This window comes from Semicossyphus pulcher, unplaced genomic scaffold (assembly GCF_022749685.1).
Source record: "Semicossyphus pulcher isolate SPU_LCO1_2020_fin unplaced genomic scaffold, fSemPul1.0.p SCAF_14, whole genome shotgun sequence".
Classification (NCBI taxonomy): Eukaryota; Metazoa; Chordata; class Actinopteri; order Labriformes; family Labridae; genus Semicossyphus; species Semicossyphus pulcher.
In genome coordinates this window covers 31,604,513-31,622,893 of record NW_027211648.1, presented here as the reverse complement: position 1 = coordinate 31,622,893, position 18,381 = coordinate 31,604,513, and the positions used below count along the sequence as shown (strand labels likewise).

At 45.3% G+C, this 18,381-nt stretch overlaps 1 protein-coding gene across 1 annotated transcript; it reads right to left on the bottom strand.

Annotated features, from left to right (window-relative positions):
* Positions 1-4,449: 4,449 nt before the first annotated feature.
* On the bottom strand, positions 4,450-16,410 carry LOC138590782 (probable serine/threonine-protein kinase clkA). The gene is made up of 3 exons (XM_069661138.1): positions 16,081-16,410; positions 15,226-15,878; positions 4,450-4,555 (listed from the first exon to the last, which is right to left on the bottom strand). Exons 1-3 carry the CDS (start codon positions 16,408-16,410, stop codon positions 4,450-4,452), a joined length of 1,089 nt encoding a protein of 362 aa, XP_069517239.1.
* Between the last annotated feature and the right edge of the window lie 1,971 nt (positions 16,411-18,381).

Genomic DNA, 18,381 nt, shown 5'->3' with positions numbered 1-18,381 from the left:
CTGTCTGATGGTCAGGATGTAGAGAAGAAGCAGGTGAAACATTACAGTCATTTGAACATGTCACACTGCTGTTAGGAGGTGTGTCAGACAGGTGAGGAGGTGTGTGTTGGTTCATACAGGAGGACAGACAGGTGAGGAGGTGTGTTTGTTCATACAGGAGGTCAGACAGGTGAGGAGGTGTGTGTTTGTTCATACAGGAGGACAGATGGGTGAGGAGGTGTGTGTTGGTTCATACAGGAGGTCAGACAGGAGAGGAGATGTGTGTTGGTTCATACAGGAGGTCAGACAGGTGAGGAGGTGTGCAGCTAGTCACAGACATCACCTGCGCTCAAACACACTCCTGTTTAAACAAAGTAGACTGATGGTGAGCCCTCATGGCAGCATCATGTGAAGTAGTCCACCTGTCAGGTAGCTGAGCCTTGGTCTGACACCTCTGAAGTCTGTATCTGGGATGATGGTGATGAAGGTGATGAAGGAGATGAAGGAGATGAAGGTGATGAAGGTGATGAAGAAGATGAAGGTGATGAAGGTGATGAAGGAGATGAAGGTGATGAAGGTGATGAAGGAGATGAAGGTGATGAAGGTGATGAAGAAGATGAAGGTGATGAAGGTGATGAAGGAGATGAAGGAGATGAAGGTGATGAAGGTGATGAAGGTGTTGATGGTGATGAAGGAGAAGAAGGTAATGAAGGTGATGAAGGAGATGAAGGAGATGAAGGTGATGAAAGAGATGAAGGTGATGAAGGTGATGAAGGAGATGAAGGTGATGAAGGAGATGAAGGTGATGAAGGTGTTGATGGTGACGAAGGAGAAGAAGGTAATGAAGGTGATGAAGGAGATGAAGGAGATGATGGAAATGAAGGTGATGAAGGTGATGAAGGAGATGAAGGAGATGAAGGGGATGATGGTGATGAAAGTGATGAAGGAGATGAAGGAGATGAAGGTGATGAAGGTGATGAAGGTGATGAAGAAGATGAAGGTGATGAAGGAGATGAAGAAGATGAAGGTGATGAAGGAGATGAAGGTGATGAAAGTGATGAAGGAGATGATGATGATGAAGGTGATGAAGGAGATGAAGGAGATGAATGAGATGATGAAGGTGATGAAGGTGATGAAGGTGATGAAGGAGATGAAGGTGATGAAGGTGATGAAGGTGATGAAGGAGATGAAGGTGATGAAGGTGATAAAGGTGTTGATGGTGACGAAGGAGAAGAAGGTAATGAAGGAAATGAAGGAGATGAAGGTGATGAAAGTGTTGAAGGAGATGAAGGTGATGAAGGTGATGAAGGAGATGAAGGTGATGAAGAAGATGAAGGTGATGAAGGTGATGAAGGACATGAAGGTGATGAAGGTGATGAAGGTGATGAAGGAGATGAAGGAGATGAAGGAGATGATGGAAATGAAGGTGATGAAGGTGATGAAGGAGATGAAGGAGATGAAGGAGATGAAGGGGATGATGGTGATGAAAGTGATGAAGGAGATGAAGGTGATGAAGGTGATGAAGGTGATGAAGAAGATGAAGGTGATGAAGGAGATGAAGGAGATGAAGGTGATGAAGTAGATGAAGGTGATGAAGGTGATGAAGAAGATGAAGGTGATGAAGGAGATGAAGGTGATGAAAGTGATGAAGGAGATGATGATGATGAAGGTGATGAAGGAGATGAAGGAGATGAATGAGATGATGATGATGAAGGTGATGAAGGTGATGAAGGTGATGAAGGAGATGAAGGTGATGAAGGTGATGAAGGTGATGAAGGAGATGAAGGTGATGAAGGTGATAAAGGTGTTGATGGTGACGAAGGAGAAGAAGGTAATGAAGGAAATGAAGGAGATGAAGGTGATGAAAGTGTTGAAGGAGATGAGGGTGATGAAGGGGATGAAGGTGATGAAGGAGATGAAGGTGATGAAGGAGATGAAGGTGATGAAGAAGATGAAGGTGATGAAGGTGATGAAGGACATGAAGGTGATGAAAGTGATGAAGGAGATGATGATGATGAAGGTGATGAAGGAGATGAAGGAGATGAATGAGATGATGATGATGAAGGTGATGAAGGTGATGAAGGAGATGAAGGTGATGAAGGTGATAAAGGTGTTGATGGTGACGAAGGAGAAGAAGGTAATGAAGGAGATGAAGGTGATGAAGGTGATGAAGGAGATGAAGGAGATGAAGGAGATGAAGGGGATGAAAGTGATGAAGGAGATGAAGGAGATGAAGGTGATGAAGGTGATAAAGGTGTTGATGGTGACGAAGGAGAAGAAGGTAATGAAGGAGATGAAGGAGATGAAGGTGATGAAGGTGATGAAGGAGATGAAGGAGATGAAGGAGATGAAGGGGATGATGGTGATGAAAGTGATGAAGGAGATGAAGGAGATGAAGGTGATGAAGGTGATGAAGGAGATGAAGGTGATGAAAGTGATGAAGGAGATGAAGGAGATGAAGGTGATGAAGGTGATAAAGGTGTTGATGGTGACGAAGGAGAAGAAGGTAATGAAGGAGATGAAGGAGATGAAGGTGATGAAGGTGATGAAGGAGATGAAGGAGATGAAGGAGATGAAGGGGATGATGGTGATGAAAGTGATGAAGGAGATGAAGGAGATGAAGGTGATGAAGGTGATGAAAGTGTTGAAGGAGATGAAGGTGATGAAGGTATTGAAGGAGGTGTTGGTGTGATGCTGAGAGGTTACCGTGACAACAGAGGGTTAAACTTCTGCTCGTCGTCATTTATTAAAGCCAAACCTTATCAGAGGACACTGAGAGACACTGACAGAATAATCTGCTCCAACAGTGTGTGTGTGTGTGCGTGTGTGTGTGCATGAGCGTGTGTGTGTGTGTGTGTGTGTGTGTGCGTGAGCGTGTGTGTGTGTGTGTGTGTGCGTGTGTGTTTGTGTGTGTGTCAGCGTGTGTGTGTGCGTGTGTGCGTGTGTGTGTGTGTGAGCGTGTGTGTGTGCGTGAGCGTGCGTGTGTGTGTGTGTGTGTGTGCGTTAGCGTGTGTGTGTGTGTGTGTGTGAGCGTGTGTGTGTGTGTGCGTGTGTGTGTGTGTGTGTGTGTGCGTGTGTGTGTGTGTGTGTGTGCGTGTGTGTGTGTGTGTGTGTGCGTGTGCATGAGCGTGTGCGTGTGTGTGTGTGTGTGTGCGTGAGCGTGTGTGTGTGTGTGTGCGTGTGTGTGTGTGTGTGTGTGCGCGTGTGTGTGTGTGTGCGCGTGTGTGTGTGTGTGTGTGTGTTCTCTGCAGGCACATGTTTGGCTTGTGGTAGAAATAAACAGCTGTCAGTCAGATCTCTGGATGTGTTTGCTGATCAGCCCTCACATTGATCCTGATCGAGCAGGTTGACCTTTAGGTGAGACGGTTTAAAGTTTGAAACCTGTTTGACACGTCGGAGCAGCAGCAGCAGCAGACCTCGACACTGACCTCCGTTTACAGATGTCATCCGTTCAGTGTCACTCGGTATCAAGCACCTCCTCTGCTCCTGTGTGTTGGTGTTTAATGAGACATCAGGGTGTGACAGTGAAGATGACCTTTGACCTTTTGGATGCATAATGTATCCTGTTAGACATTTGTGTGATTGTGTCTTAATTATTATTTTTCAGTTTGGTGGCACAGTGGTACAGTGGTTAGCACTGTTGCCTCACAGCTGGAGGGTTCCTGGTTTGAATCCCTGCTCAGAGGTAGGGGGCCAAAGACATGCTCGTTAGGTTCATTGGTGACTCCAAATCACCCTTAGGTGTGAATGTGAGCGTGAAAGGTTGTCTGTCTCTGTGTGTCAGCCCTGTGCTTGACTGGTGACCTGTCCAGGTGTAACCCCGCCTCTTGCCCAATGACAGCTGGGATAGGCTCCAGCCCCCTGTGACCCTGAACAGGTAGATAATGGATGTACGGATGTTTGCAGATACAGCTCAGACATGTTCAGACTCGAACAGACAGTGACAACACAGAAGCCTCCCAACGTGAACACAGGGGCTGAAAGGTTTGTAGGACCCTCTCCAGGGACACCGCTCCGTCTCTGTGTGTGCGTCAGTGTGTGTCAGTGTGTTTCTGGGGTTAACTATTTCCTCTCCACTCCTCATGAAGCGTCCTCAGACTGCAGTGAAACCTGCTCTGTAGCTGTGTCTGAGCGCTGGACGCGTCCTGCTGACTGTTCATGTTCCAGAGTCAGAAGACAGAAGTGATGGAATAAAAGCTTCAGGCATAGGTCATGTTAAAGATATATATATAACACGAGTATATTTATTGTTATTTTGGCTGTTCTTGTATTGTTGTTTGGAAACCTTGATTGTGGAACAGGAAAAGTCCAGAAGCGACTGAAGTAATGCTTAAAAAAGGACCAACATCGTCACCATGCTTCAGTGAATGTTCATACAGCTTCCACTCAGTGTCAGATGGTTCTCTACGTCCGTCCAGCAGCTGCTAAGCTCTCACAGTGTTCAATACTGACTGTGACAATCACTCCTCCTCATCCGTCACTGTTCTTGTTCTCCAGCTTGTTTGTCTCAGAGCGGATGTGGATCTCTGCAGGTGTGTGCTGACACGGCTGCCAGCTCTTCTTTGCAGCTTCTTCACTGAAGCAGAGGAAGGTGGACCGCAGGGAGCGCTTGCACGCTCACACCTCACCTGTTGTACCTGCTAATGAGCCGTACGTGCTGCCCTCTGCTCGTGAAAGCGACACTCACCCTTCACATCAGGCTCAGGTGTAAACCAGTGCAGTGGTGACAATAGCACACGGTCTGTCACCGGGAGGGAGCGTGACAGGATCAGACCTGATGTGTTGTGTGTGCTTGTGCATCACACCTTTAGTGAGAGCAGCTAACATGAGGAGGGGAAATTAGCCTCTGCTATAAATACTGAGACGAGGTGGTAATGCGCTAAGACCAGAATCAGTCACGTTCCTGCACACGCGTGGTCGTGTTGGAGACCCGAGCCTGCTTTGTTCATCACTTCCTTTGTTCCTGACGCTCTGATTGGAGGAACCTTGGCTGGAAGAATGGAGGAGGAATGCTCTTTGATGAGCTCCTCTTTCTCTCTCGCTCCTCGCCGCGGTAATTTACGACAGCGAACATGACCGTGAGCCTCGATGCAAACGCACTGCTGCAAAGCTTCAGGTAAAACAAAAGCTGAGGCCATTGAATGGATGACTTCTGGAGAAATCAAGCAAACAGCTCTTCATGCTCAAGAGCAAGGTCACGCGCGCACAGCATCCTGACACTCGGCACAACAAAGGCCCGAGCGTGCAGGGAGCAGCTCCACACCGCAGCTGTGAATGGAAGCTGCCTGTCAATAACTCCATTCAGCCCTCTACATCATCACATATATGACACACGCTACACGCTACTGCATCCTGAAAGAGCTCGCACAGAACCACAGCTCTACATGCTCACACACACGCACAAACACGCGCAACTGCCACACACACACACACACGCTGAACCTCAGGGGCTCTGTCCCTTAGGCCAGCGATCCCCAAACGGCGGACCGCGGTCCGGATCCGGACCCAACTGCCGTCGTCTCCGTACCCGGCCCTGTATACAGTTTTGTGTATACAGTGGGTGTGTGAGAATACAGATACAGACTGCAGAGCCAGCCGACAGGAGAGTTACAGAGACACAGTGGGAGAAAATAAGTGAGTTAGGGAAAAGTAGACATGGCGTGCTCTAAAATGAGAGCAGTAGAGAAAACCGAGCTTTTAAGACTGGACAGACTCGAACATGTTCCGTCACCGTGGCGATTATTAAACGTGGACATTGTCTGACACTGTCACTCCGTCTGTCTCTGTTAACAGAGACTCCAGGCTGCAGTTTAGTTCAAACACTTCATTGATAAACCTGAGAGTTACACAGAGCTACATCAGGCTTCATCATCATGACTAGTTTTCCTCTTATTTCCACAGTTCTGCTCTTATATGTACCGGTATGTGCCCTCTCTCTCTCCCCCTCGCTCTCGCTCTCTCCAGCAGTCCGTCAGTGTACAGTGCGTTTAAATGTTATTCATTTCATAGTTATCGTCTGTTTTAACACTCACCATGACTCACCATGACAAAAAGTCTAATGCAACTGCATTTCAGAACAAACATGTAATAAAATTTGGCAAACATGAAATAAATTATGAAGTGAATCCTCCTGTTATGGTCAAATGTTGATAATTCTGTCCGGAGGCAGAGAGACAGCAGCCTAAGTGAAGAGGTAAAGCTGTCTCTCTCTTTCATTTGGTTTCTGCATGGACAACATTATACTACCAGTAGTACCAGACATTATATTATTTGTTTTCATTTACAAATAAAGACACTTCCATCACAACCTGGGGCATAAAATAAACCAAAAATACAGGAAATAAAGGTTCTGACACTCAAACCCCCCCAGACCCCCCAACACACAAACACACACTATATTTCCTTTCCAATATTGAAGTATTCATTTTTATTATTGTTAAATTATGAGAGCTCTGTATAAAAGTTATAATAAGTGTTGTTGTAAAAACTATGTAGCCTAATTGTATTTTCTTGATTTGATTTGACAGACGTTCAGAATGTATAAATGTATGTTACTGAATCATAACGCAGGTCAGACATGATGATCTCTAACTGGACCTCTTTCAGGTTTAACTGAGTACCCCTTTAGGCCATGTCTACATGTACACGGGTGTTTTACTCCGTCCACACAAAAACGCAAAAACACAACAGAAACGCTGTCATGAGAACGCCACAGCAACAGGCGGCGATATAACCCACGTCTCTGTTCCTCAATAAAGTGGATGAGTACCTGTACATACATGTGTAAACATGTACACAGTCCTGTTCAGCATCACTGTTTATGTCACGTCTGTCGCCTCATTAGTGACAGACGAAGGAGATCATGGCGCACAGCCTGACGACACGAGCCAAAAACACCACCTACACCCCGTCTACACGTCACCATGGAAACGGAGTTTCTACAAGTCTTCACCCTGGCCGGAGTTTTACAAAAGATCAGATCGTTTGTGTGGACGAAAGCTACGTAAAGAAGGATACCTGCGCAGGTGTGGACATGGCCTAAGACACAGGGAGCACACCTTCTGATTCACATCTCAACACACTGCTCTCTACACTGTCAGCTTCCCTTCAGAGAACGTGCACGCTGTCTACAGGAAACGACAGAAGAAGACATGAAAACAACAACTGCAATCTTCGCACATGAACAGCTCTGTGTGTTAGGTTGTCTACAGACAACAGTAGATCCACAATGCAGCTGTAACACAATGAAGACCTGCTGGCCCACATGCCTGTGTGTGAATACGGGGAGTTACCACAGATCTGCTCTCCCCACAGCTCCTCTGTAATGTCTCATTAAACAGCTGCAGTTTTAGAGGTTTTAGATTAACTGACTCCCACGTCGGGCCCTGAACCTCTCGTCACACGTCTTCCTGCTCACTTCCTGTGTGATCGGTCCGAGGTGTGAAACAGGTCAGTGACTAATGATGCTCCACTTTAACAGTTACGTGTGTGAGCCGCTTCAGAGCGCCACACTTTTTATTTAACGACTCTTCACCCCGTCAGCCGCTTCCAACCGACGTTTACGAAACATCCACGCCGCTCACTCTGGCCACAATCATCAGATTTGTTTTCACACCTCGAGTCCCAGTTAGCAAAGTTAACCCTAATCAGCACCTTACACCCCCAACACACACACACACACACACACACACACACACACACACTGACAGACACACACACACAAAGTTGTCACCTGCTGACACCACAAAGAGGACGTTAGCCAACAGCAGATCTGATACTGATCAAGCCTAACCACACACACACACACCTACACACACACACACACACACACACACACACACACACACACACACACACCTCATGCTTTCCACATTTCACACACATCAGCTCTATCTCCACACACATATGATGTATAACAGGGGGGTGTACTTCGAATGCCCAGGCTCTCTTCTTCTGATCTGCTTTAAAGGGCCGTTGTTGGAGCAAACGACCAATGTCAACACGGGCGAGTCTGCCGTCAGATGATCGGCATATTTTACAAACCACCTTCGTAGTGCTGAAAACTCGGAGTTAACCCTGAAGTTACCTCGATAACCACAAATCCTGCTTCGTAGTGTAGGCCCCCAGGTCTCTCCCAACTCAGCCTGCTGTGTCACTCATGGTCTTATGTGCAGAACAATAATAATAATAATAATAATAATAATAATAAACGTATAAAAAAGTATGAAATTGTTAGCATAACAACTAGCATTAGCATCTTCTGTGGACAGGTAGCGACAGCTGCAGGTGTGGAGAGTAGATAGGAGTTGTCAGGTGTTCACTTCACTTCAAGCAGGTGAGGCTGTATTGAAGGTTGTGGGTGCTGAGTGTTTGCAGGGGGAGTTTAGTGTTGTAATAATACAGCAGCAGCTAACACTACAGAGCATCATGCAGCACTGCACTGACAACAAATAGGGGCATCTCAGCTAACGTAGCATTCTGTGCTAACTGCTAACTATGATGTGGATAACAAAGCATAACTCAGCATCAGTTTACAAGAATCATTCTCTGATTATGACTCAGACGACTTAAATTAATAAAGCTGAGCTACACTCATTGTCACATGACCAGTCATTGTGGGCGGAGCCAGACAGAAGTCAGCAAAAACTGCAGCATGAGGTTTCTCTGTTTTTCTAAAAGTAACAAAAGTTTATTTTCACTCAGATTTCAGAGGACGTTCAGTGAGACTCAACTTTAACATCCTTTATGCTTTGTTTACACAGACTTCACACAGAACTGAGGCATCAGAGCGACTGAGATGCAGACTTTAACACCTGCAGAAAACTGTTTATGTTTGCACGAGAGCAGAAGAAGAGGCCGATAGGAGGCAGACCAGGAGTCTGCTGCTGAGGGAGCTGTGGTGTAAAGTGCAGCGTGTTAAAGATGCTCCACATCTGGAGGACACATTTGTCAGGGTTTGCTCTTAAGTGACACCTCGGGGAGAGATTCAGTGGGACTCTGAGAGGCCTCAGCCTGCAGGAGGAGACGGGAGGAAAGGACCTGTGGGTGCAGCTGGAGGGGACGGACGCACCTTCTGACCACAGAAACCCTGGACCTGGACCTGCACCTGTGTGGGCCTGCAGGTTTACTGTCCTCTGCTTCTTTATATTAAAGGGTCGACAGATATTTGAAGTTCTCCTGTTATCTTTCATTAGCTGCTGTGTGTGTGTGTGTGTGTGTGTGTGTGTGTGTGTGTGTGTGTGTGTGTGCGTGTGTGTCCGGTGATCCTCCTCTGCAGACGTGTGGAGTGTGTGTAAAGTCTGTGACCTCTGCAGAGTTCAGCCGCACGCCTGGCTGCTTCATGTTCACGATATGTGACGCCCATTTAAATATTTACAGGAGGGTCAGCTTCTGCTCTAATTGGCAAACACACACACACAAACACACACACACACACACACACACACACACACACTCGCGTTGTGGGTGGGTTTCACAGGGCCGTTGTCAGGAGGTTTCTCAGCATGAATGTTTGATTGGTTTATATTTCCAAAGTGTTTCCTTCATAATTCAGAGGATGAGGAGGGTGACCAGAGAATAGCATCCATTTACACACCTTCATCATTTATGTCCCCTCAAACTCACACACCACATTTGTTCCTCAAAACGCTGCTACTGTGTGTGTATGTGTGTGTGTGTGTGTGTGTGCAACATGATGCTGGCTGAATGTGTGACTGTAAAAAGCGTCACGCAGCATCTCTTACTGCTGTACATGTGTCGTAGCTGATGTGTTGTAGCTGATGTGTCGTAGCTGATGTGTGGTAAGCTGCGTGCACGTCATAACAGGCTGAGAGAACCGTCTCTCTCTCTGACCTGTCTTTCTGCTCACAGCTCAACATTTACAGTGTCGTCATTATTTCACGAGCAGGGCCACAGACACTGTTTTCAGAGGACGAGTGTGACACGTAAACATAAAGCCTGCAGCTCCGCATGAACTTGACTGAAGATGAGAACCTGCTGCATGAAACACATTCACTGACACATGATGTTATCACACTGACTTTAGACCGAGGACACGTCAGTCTCTCAGCCTCAGTCTCTCTCAGCTTCAGTCTGTCTCTCAGCTTCAGTCTCTCAGCCTCAGTCTCTCTCAGCTTCAGTCTCTCAGCTTCAGTCTGTCTCTCAGCTTCAGTCTGTCTCACAGCTTCAGTCTGTCTCTCAGCTTCAGTCTCTCAGCCTCAGTCTCTCTCAGCTTCAGTCTCTCAGCTTCAGTCTGTCTCTCAGCTTCAGTCTGTCTCTCAGCTCCAGTCTGTCTCACAGCTTCAGTCTGTCTCTCAGCTTCAGTCTCTCAGCTTCAGTCTCTCTTGGCTTCAATCTGTCTCTCAGCTTCAGTCTCTCAGCTTCAGTCTGTCTCACAGCTTCAGTCTCTCAGCTTCAGTCTCTCTCGGCTTCAATCTGTCTCACAGCTTCAGTCTCTCAGCTTCAGTCTGTCTCACAGCTTCAGTCTGTCTCTCAGCTTCAGTCTCTCAGCTTCAGTCTGTCTCACAGCTTCAGTCTGTCTCACAGCTTCAGTCTCTCAGCTTCAGTCTCTCTCGGCTTCAATCTGTCTCACAGCTTCAGTCTCTCAGCTTCAGTCTGTCTCACAGCTTCAGTCTGTCTCTCAGCTTCAGTCTCTCAGCTTCAGTCTGTCTCACAGCTTCAGTCTCTCAGCTTCAGTCGCTCAGCTTCAATCTGTCTCACAGCTTCAGTCTGTCTCACAGCTTCAGTCTGTCTCTCAGCTTCAATCTGTCTCACAGCTTCAGTCTCTCAGCTTCAGTCTGCCCCTTAGCTTCAGTCTGTCTCTCAGCTTCAGTCTCTCAGCTTCAGTCTGTCTCACAGCTTCAGTCTGTCTCTCAGCTTCAGTCTCTCAGCTTCAGTCGCTCAGCTTCAATCTGTCTCACAGCTTCAGTCTGTCTCTCAGCTTCAGTCTTTCAGCTTCAGTCTGTCTCTCAGCTTCAGTCTTTCAGCTTCAGTCTGTCTCTCAGCTTCAGTCTCTCAGCTTCAGTCTGTCTCACAGCTTCAGTCTGTCTCACAGCTTCAGTCTTTCAGCTTCAGTCTGTCTCTCAGCTTCAGTCTTTCAGCTTCAGTCTGTCTCTCAGCTTCAGTCTTTCTGCTTCAGTCTGTCTCTCAGCTTCAGTCGCTCAGCTTCAATCTGTCTCACAGCTTCAGTCTGTCTCTCAGCTTCAGTCTTTCAGCTTCAGTCTGTCTCTCAGCTTCAGTCTCTCAGCTTCAGTCTGTCTCACAGCTTCAGTCTGTCTCACAGCTTCAGTCTTTCAGCTTCAGTCTGTCTCTCAGCTTCAGTCTTTCTGCTTCAGTCTGTCTCTCAGCTTCAGTCGCTCAGCTTCAATCTGTCTCACAGCTTCAGTCTGTCTCTCAGCTTCAGTCTGTCTCTCAGCTTCAGTCTTTCAGCTTCAGTCTGTCTCACAGCTTCAGTCTCTCAGCTTCAGTCTGTCTCACAGCTTTAGTCTGTCTCTCAGCTTCAGTCTCTCAGCTTCAGTCTGTCTCACAGCTTCAGTCTCTCAGCTTCAGTCTGTCTCACAGCTTCAGTCTGTCTCACAGCTTTAGTCTGTCTCTCAGCTTCAGTCTCTCAGCTTCAGTCTGTCTCACAGCTTCAGTCTCTCAGCTTCAGTCTGTCTCACAGCTTCTGTCTGTCTCACAGCTTCAGTCTCTCAGCTTCAGTCTGAACATGAATTCACTGTAGGTGTATCGAGGAGTACGGCAGGTAGTCTTTCAGTGTCAGTAGATAAAAGAACTGACTCCAAAGACAAATATATACAAACATTTATTCACCAGGAAATCAAACATATCAGTGTCAGGTTACAACCTGATACGTTTCACGTTATAATAAGACAAATGATTGTTATTACATATAGCCCCTGGGTAAATTCAATAGTCAAAATGTGCATATCAGTACAAACTCTACAGTTGTTACTATAGTAGACTCTGTCCCCACCACAAGGGGTGTGACAGACTATGATGCTTATGTGCTTATCTGCCTTAGATTGGTCAAGGTAGAGAGACATCACCTTTCTAATGTTGTGATTGGTAAAGGGGCAGGACTAACAGAGAGAGCCGAATGTGTGAACCTGCAGCGCCGCAGTGAGTGTGTGTGTTTCCTTCTAATGTAGCGACTAGCTACAAAAGTAAGCTGAGTATCAGGTTTAACGTGTCTAGCAGTATAGTCTGACTCCTTTGTTAAAAGTGTGTTAAACTGCTGTAAGTTTTGGTCGACTGTGCTTTAGAAGTTTTAGAACGACTACTCATCTGCTGCTTAGCTAGTTGTTAACCTGCTCGGTAACGGCATGAAAGCATCGGCTGTATGGACTTGGACGCCAGATAGCGCCACGTGTGACCGGAAAAGCACATGTGCACCTCTGGATTCAAGGGAGACCAGCCGTTCTTCTTCTTCAGCTCTGAGGTGGGACTGTCGTCGGCCATCGGAGAGAGGAGACTGTTGAACTGTTAGCCACGGGGTGAGTGACCCACTGCTGCACTGCTCAGGCGAGTGAAGACACCACTGCTGTAAGGTACCAACCACACATCGCTCTCAATCTGCATTCAGGCCTGCAACGGGGGTTTGTTTTGTTTGTTTATTGCCGGCTTTAGTCTTCTTTTAGCTGTGGGCCAACTTAAATAAGTACATTGAGATGTTTTCCATAGATTCTAAGTGTGTTATTGTGGTAACAGAAGAAATAGCTGGTAATTATTTCAAGTCAGCTTAAAGTTGTGTTGTATTTCCTTTCAGGTAAAGGTTTGATTTTTCACCTAAGTGTTGTGGTAACAAAGTGTTTTTGTCCGGTTTAAGGAGTACTCGTCTGTCATCTCATTTCATTATCCAACGAGGAAAGAGGAGCTTGTGTATTTTGTTTGTTGGACTTCTTCACGCCCTGAAATAGCCGACCTCTGGAGGTGGCACCTTTGGTAAATAAATGTTACCAATTCATATCATTTTCCTCTTTGTTAGTGATTAAAGCAGAGGGTTCACACTTATAAGGTTGTAGTTTAAAATGACTCATTCATACTTTAATTTGAGATCAGTGTTAAATCAGGACCTGCAATTAAAGGAGTACCAGGTGTAATTACAGGGTGTTGTTTGAGTCACAGAACCCAGGGCGCTGTATCTGACTGTAAGTGATAGTGGGAAAGCGCTACATACATGGTAAGTTTGCACAGTGTAATCACGTATTATCTTGATATAACTATAAACCTAAATAAACATGTTTAACGCCACGCCAGAAAAACTCCACCAGGAAACAGCCTCACATGACTGAGTGAAGAACAACAGACACAAACTCAACTCTTTGTTCTCTGCAGTTTGTCACAGTTCTAAACACTTCGAGACTCTGCTCACTTCACCGTGTTCACAGCTTCTCTCTGAGTGTGTCTGTGTCTGTGTACGGGGGCTTGTTCACAGCTCAAACCAGCTGCTTGTTTTACCTGGAAACACCTGAAACTGACCTTCAATAACTACAGTATTTAAATGCTACAGGCAGCCTGTGTAACTCAGACAAGATTTGACCCGAGTGCTGTCATAGTTACCCAGCATGCACCTGTGCTAGCTGCAGACACATCCATCTACATCAGAGAGGGTTTTAATGAGCTGCTCTTCATGTGGAGGGTTTGAGCCGGGCCGTCGGTCCCCAGAGCCCGGACGTCCAGCCTGCTCATTCCTGCATCCACACACACACACACACACACGCACACACACACACACACACACAAACACACACACACACACACACGCAAACACACACACACACACACACACACACACACACACACACACACACACACACACACTTGTATCCCCACAGCCCCCATGAATACACGTACATTAATACATGTTCATGTATGTGTAGGGACGGGGAAACACCCCTCCTCCCTCTTTGTCTCACCCACAGAGAGGTGTGCACACAGTGTGCTGTGTGATCAGAAGTGTCTCAAAGTCAGTAAAACGTTGGATTCTGTCCACTCATGATACCATCTTTGCTTTTATACACTGATACACGATTGATCTCCTCTGATGGGAGGCTGATGAGCTGCTGGACCTGTTTGTTGTACATCTGTTTGTTGTTGTACGTCTGTTTGTTGTTGTACGTCTGTTTGTTGTACGTCTGTTTGTTGTTGTACGTCTGTTTGTTGTTGGACGTCTGTTTGTTGTACGTCTGTTTGTTGTTGTACGTCTGTTTGTTGTACGTCTGTTTGTTGGACGTATGTTTGTTGTACGTCCGTTTGTTGGACGTATGTTTGTTGTACGTCTGTTTGTTGTACGTCTGTTTCTTGTTGGACGTCTGTTTGTTGTACGTCTGTTTGTTGTACATCTGTTTGTTGTACGTCTGTTTGTTGTTGTACGTCTGTTTGCTGTTGGACGTCTGTTTGTTGTACGTCTGTTTGTTGTTGTACGTCTGTTTGTTGTACGTCTGTTTGTTGGACGTATGTTTGTTGTGTGACATTTGTTTGTTGTACGTCTGTTTGTTGTACGTCTGTTTGTTGTTGGACGTCTGTTTGTTGTCTGACATCTGTTTGTTGTCTGACATCTGTTTGTTGTTGTACGTCTGCTTGTTGTACGTCTGTTTGTTGTTGTACGTCTGTCTATTGGACGTATGTTTGTTGTACGTCTGTTTGTTGTCTGACATCTGTTTGTTGTACGTCTGTCTATTGGACGTATGTTTGTTGTACGTCTGTTTGTTGTCTGACATCTGTTTGTTGTACGTCTGTTTGTTGTTGGACGTCTGTTTGTTGGACGTCTGTTTGTTGTTGTACGTCTGTTTGTTGGACGTCTGTTTGTTGTTGTACGTCTGTCTATTGGACGTATGTTTGTTGTACATCTGTTTGTTGTTGGACGTCTGTTTGTTGTACGTCCGTTTGTTGGACGTATGTTTGTTGTACGTCTGTTTGTTGGACGTCTGTTTGTTGTACGTCTGTTTGTTGTACATCTGTTTGTTGTAAGTCTGTTTCTTGTACGTCCGTTTGTTGTACGTCTGTTTGTTGTACGTCTGTTTGTTGTACGTCTGTTTGTTGTACATCTGTTTGTTGTACGTCTGTTTGTTGTACGTCCGTTTGTTGTACGTCTGTTTGTTGTTGGACGTCTGTTTGTTGTACGTCTGTTTGTTGTACGTTTGTTTGTTGTACGTCTGTTTGCTGTTGTACGTCTGTTTGTTGTACGTCTGTTTGTTGTACGTCTGTTTGTTGTTGGACGTCTGTTTGTTGGACGTCTGTTTGTTGTACGTCTGTTTGTTGTACGTCTGTTTGCTGTTGTACGTCTGTTTGTTGTACGTCTGTTTGTTGTTGTACGTCCGTTTGTTGGACGTCTGTTTGTTGTACGTCTGTTTGTTGTTGGACGTCTGTTTGTTGTACGTCCGTTTGTTGGACGTATGTTTGTTGTACATCTGCTTGTTGGACGTATGTTTGTTGTACATCTGTTTGTTGTTGGACTTCTGTTTGTTGTACATCTGTTTGTTGTACGTCTGCTTGTTGGACGTATGTTTGTTGTACATCTGCTTGTTGGACGTATGTTTGTTGGACGTATGTTTGTTGTACGTCTGCTTGTTGGACGTATGTTTGTTGTACATCTGCTTGTTGGACGTATGTTTGTTGTACATCTGTTTGTTGTACGTCTGCTTGTTGGACGTATGTTTGTTGTACATCTGTTTGTTGTACGTCTGCTTGTTGGACGTATGTTTGTTGTACATCTGTTTGTTGTTGGACGTCTGTTTGTTGTACATCTGTTTGTTGTACGTCTGCTTGTTGGACGTATGTTTGTTGTACATCTGTTTGTTGTACGTCTGCTTGTTGGACGTATGTTTGTTGTACATCTGTTTGTTGTTGGACGTCTGTTTGTTGTACGTCTGTTTGTTGTTGGACGTCTGTTTGTTGTACGTCTGTTTGTTGTACATCTGTTTGTTGTACATCTGTTTGTTGTTGGACATCTGTTTGTTGTACAAACACACACACACACACACACACACACACACACACACAAACACACTTGTATCCCCACAGCCACCATGAATACACGTACATTAATACATGTTCATGTATGTGTAGGGATGGGGATACACCCCTCCTCCCTCTTTGTCTCACCCACAGAGAGGTGTGCACACAGTGTGCTGTGTACATCTGTTTGTTGTACATCTGTTTGTTGTTGGACGTCTGTTTGTTGTTGTACGTCTGTTTGTTGTTGTACGTCTGTTTGTTGTTGTACATCTGTTTGTTGTTGGACGTCTGTTTGTTGTCTGACATCTGTTTGTTGTATGTCTGCTTGTTGTACGTCTGTTTGTTGTTGGACGTCTTTTTGTTGTACGTCTGTTTGTTGTTGTACGTCTGTTTGTTGTACGTCCGTTTGTTGGACGTATGTTTGTTGTACGTCTGTTTTTTGTACGTCTGTTTGTTGTACGTCTGTTTGTTGTACATCTGTTTGTTGTACGTCTGTTTGTTGTACGTCCGTTTGTTGTACGTCTGTTTTTTGTACGTCTGTTTGTTGTTGGACGTCTGTTTGTTGTACGTCCGTTTGTTGGACGTATGTTTGTTGTACGTCTGTTTGTTGTTGGACGTCTGTTTGTTGTACGTCTGTTTGTTATACGTCTGTTTGTTGTTGTACGTCTGTTTGTTGTACGTCTGTTTGTTGTACGTCTGCTTGTTGGACGTCTGTTTGTTGTATGTCTGTTTGTTGGACGTCTGTTTGTTGTTGTACGTCTGTTTGTTGTACATCTGTTAGTTGTACGTCTGTTTGTTGTTGTACGTCTGTTTGTTGGACGTCTGTTTGTTGGACTTCTGTTTGTTGGACTTCTGTTTGTTGTTGTCCGTCTGTTTGTTGTACGTCTGTTTGTTGTACGTCTGTTTGTTGGACTTCTGTTTGTTGTACATCTGTTTGTTGTACGTCTGTTTGTTGTACGTCTGTTTGTTGTTGTACGTCTGTTTGTTGGACGTCTGTTTGTTGGACTTCTGTTTGTTGTTGTCCGTCTGTTTGTTGTACGTCTGTTTGTTGGACTTCTGTTTGTTGTACATCTGTTTGTTGTACATCTGTTTGTTGGACGTCTGTTTGTTGTTGGACGTCTGTTTGTTGTTGGACGTCTGCTTGTTGTTGTACGTCTGTTTGTTGTACGTCTGTTTGTTGGACTTCTGTTTGTTGTTGGACTTCTGTTTGTTGGACGTCTGTTTGTTGTACGTCTGTTTGTTGGACGTCTGTTTGTTGTTGGACGTCTGTTTGTTGTTGGACGTCTGCTTGTTGTTGTACGTCTGTTTGTTGTACGTCTGTTTGTTGGACTTCTGTTTGTTGTACGTCTGTTTGTTGTTGGACTTCTGTTTGTTGTACGTCTGTTTGTTGTACGTCTGTTTGTTGTTGGACGTCTGTTTGTTGTTGGACGTCTGCTTGTTGTTGTACGTCTGTTTGTTGTACGTCTGTTTGTTGGACGTCTGTTTGTTGTACATCTGTTTGTTGTACGTCTGTTTGTTGTTGGACGTCTGTTTGTTGTCTGACATCTGTTTGTTGTACGTCTGTTTGTTGTACGTCTGTTTGTTGTTGGACGTCTGTTTGTTGTACATCTGTTTGTTGTACGTCTGTTTGTTGTTGTACGTCTGTTTGTTGTACGTCTGTTTGTTGTACGTCTGTTTGTTGGATGTCTGGTTGTTGTACATCTGTTTGTTGTACATCTGTTTGTTGTACGTCTGTTTGTTGTTGGACGTCTGTTTGTTGTCTGACATCTGTTTGTTGTACGTCTGTCTGTTGGACGTCTGTTTGTTGTACGTCTGTTTGTTGGACGTCTGTTTGTTGTTGGACGTCTGTTTGTTGTCTGACATCTGTTTGTTGTACGTCTGTTTGTTGTACGTCTGTTTGTTGTTGGACGTCTGTTTGTTGTACATCTGTTTGTTGTACGTCTGTTTGTTGTTGTACGTCTGTTTGTTGTACGTCTGTTTGTTGGATGTCTGGTTGTTGTACATCTGTTTGTTGTACATCTGTTTGTTGTACGTCTGTTTGTTGTTGGACGTCTGTTTGTTGTTGTACGTCTGCTTGTTGTTGGACGTCTGTGTGTTGGACGTCTGTTTGTTGTTGGACGTCTGTGTGTTGGACGTCTGTTTGTTGTTGGACGTCTGTTTGTTGTTGGATGTCTGTTTGTTGTTGTACGTCTGCTTGCTGTTGGACGTCTGTTTGTTGTTGTACGTCTGCTTGTTGTTGGACGTCTGTTTGTTTTTGGACGTCTGTTTGTTGTTGTACGTCTGTTTGTTGTTGGACATCTGTTTGTTGTACGTCTGTTTGTTGGACTTCTGTTTGTTGTTGTCCGTCTGTTTGTTGTCCGTCTGTTTGTTGTACATCTGTTTGTTGTACATCTGTTTGTTGGACGTCTGTTTGTTGTACATCTGTTTGTTGTACATCTGTTTGTTGTT

Bases quoted from the DNA above. Each gene is read 5' to 3' on its own strand.
- LOC138590782 (XM_069661138.1), bottom strand. From the start codon at position 16,410: ATGTACAACAAACAGACGTACAACAAACAGACGTACAAAAAACAGACG. The intron at 15,879-16,080 runs GTGAGACAAAGA...TACAACAAACAG, and splicing joins GTGTGCACACCTCTCTGTGG to ACGTACAACAAACAGACGTC. The intron at 4,556-15,225 runs GTACAACAAACA...CCTCTGCTTCAG, and splicing joins CAGACGTACAACAAACAGAC to TGAAGAAGCTGCAAAGAAGA.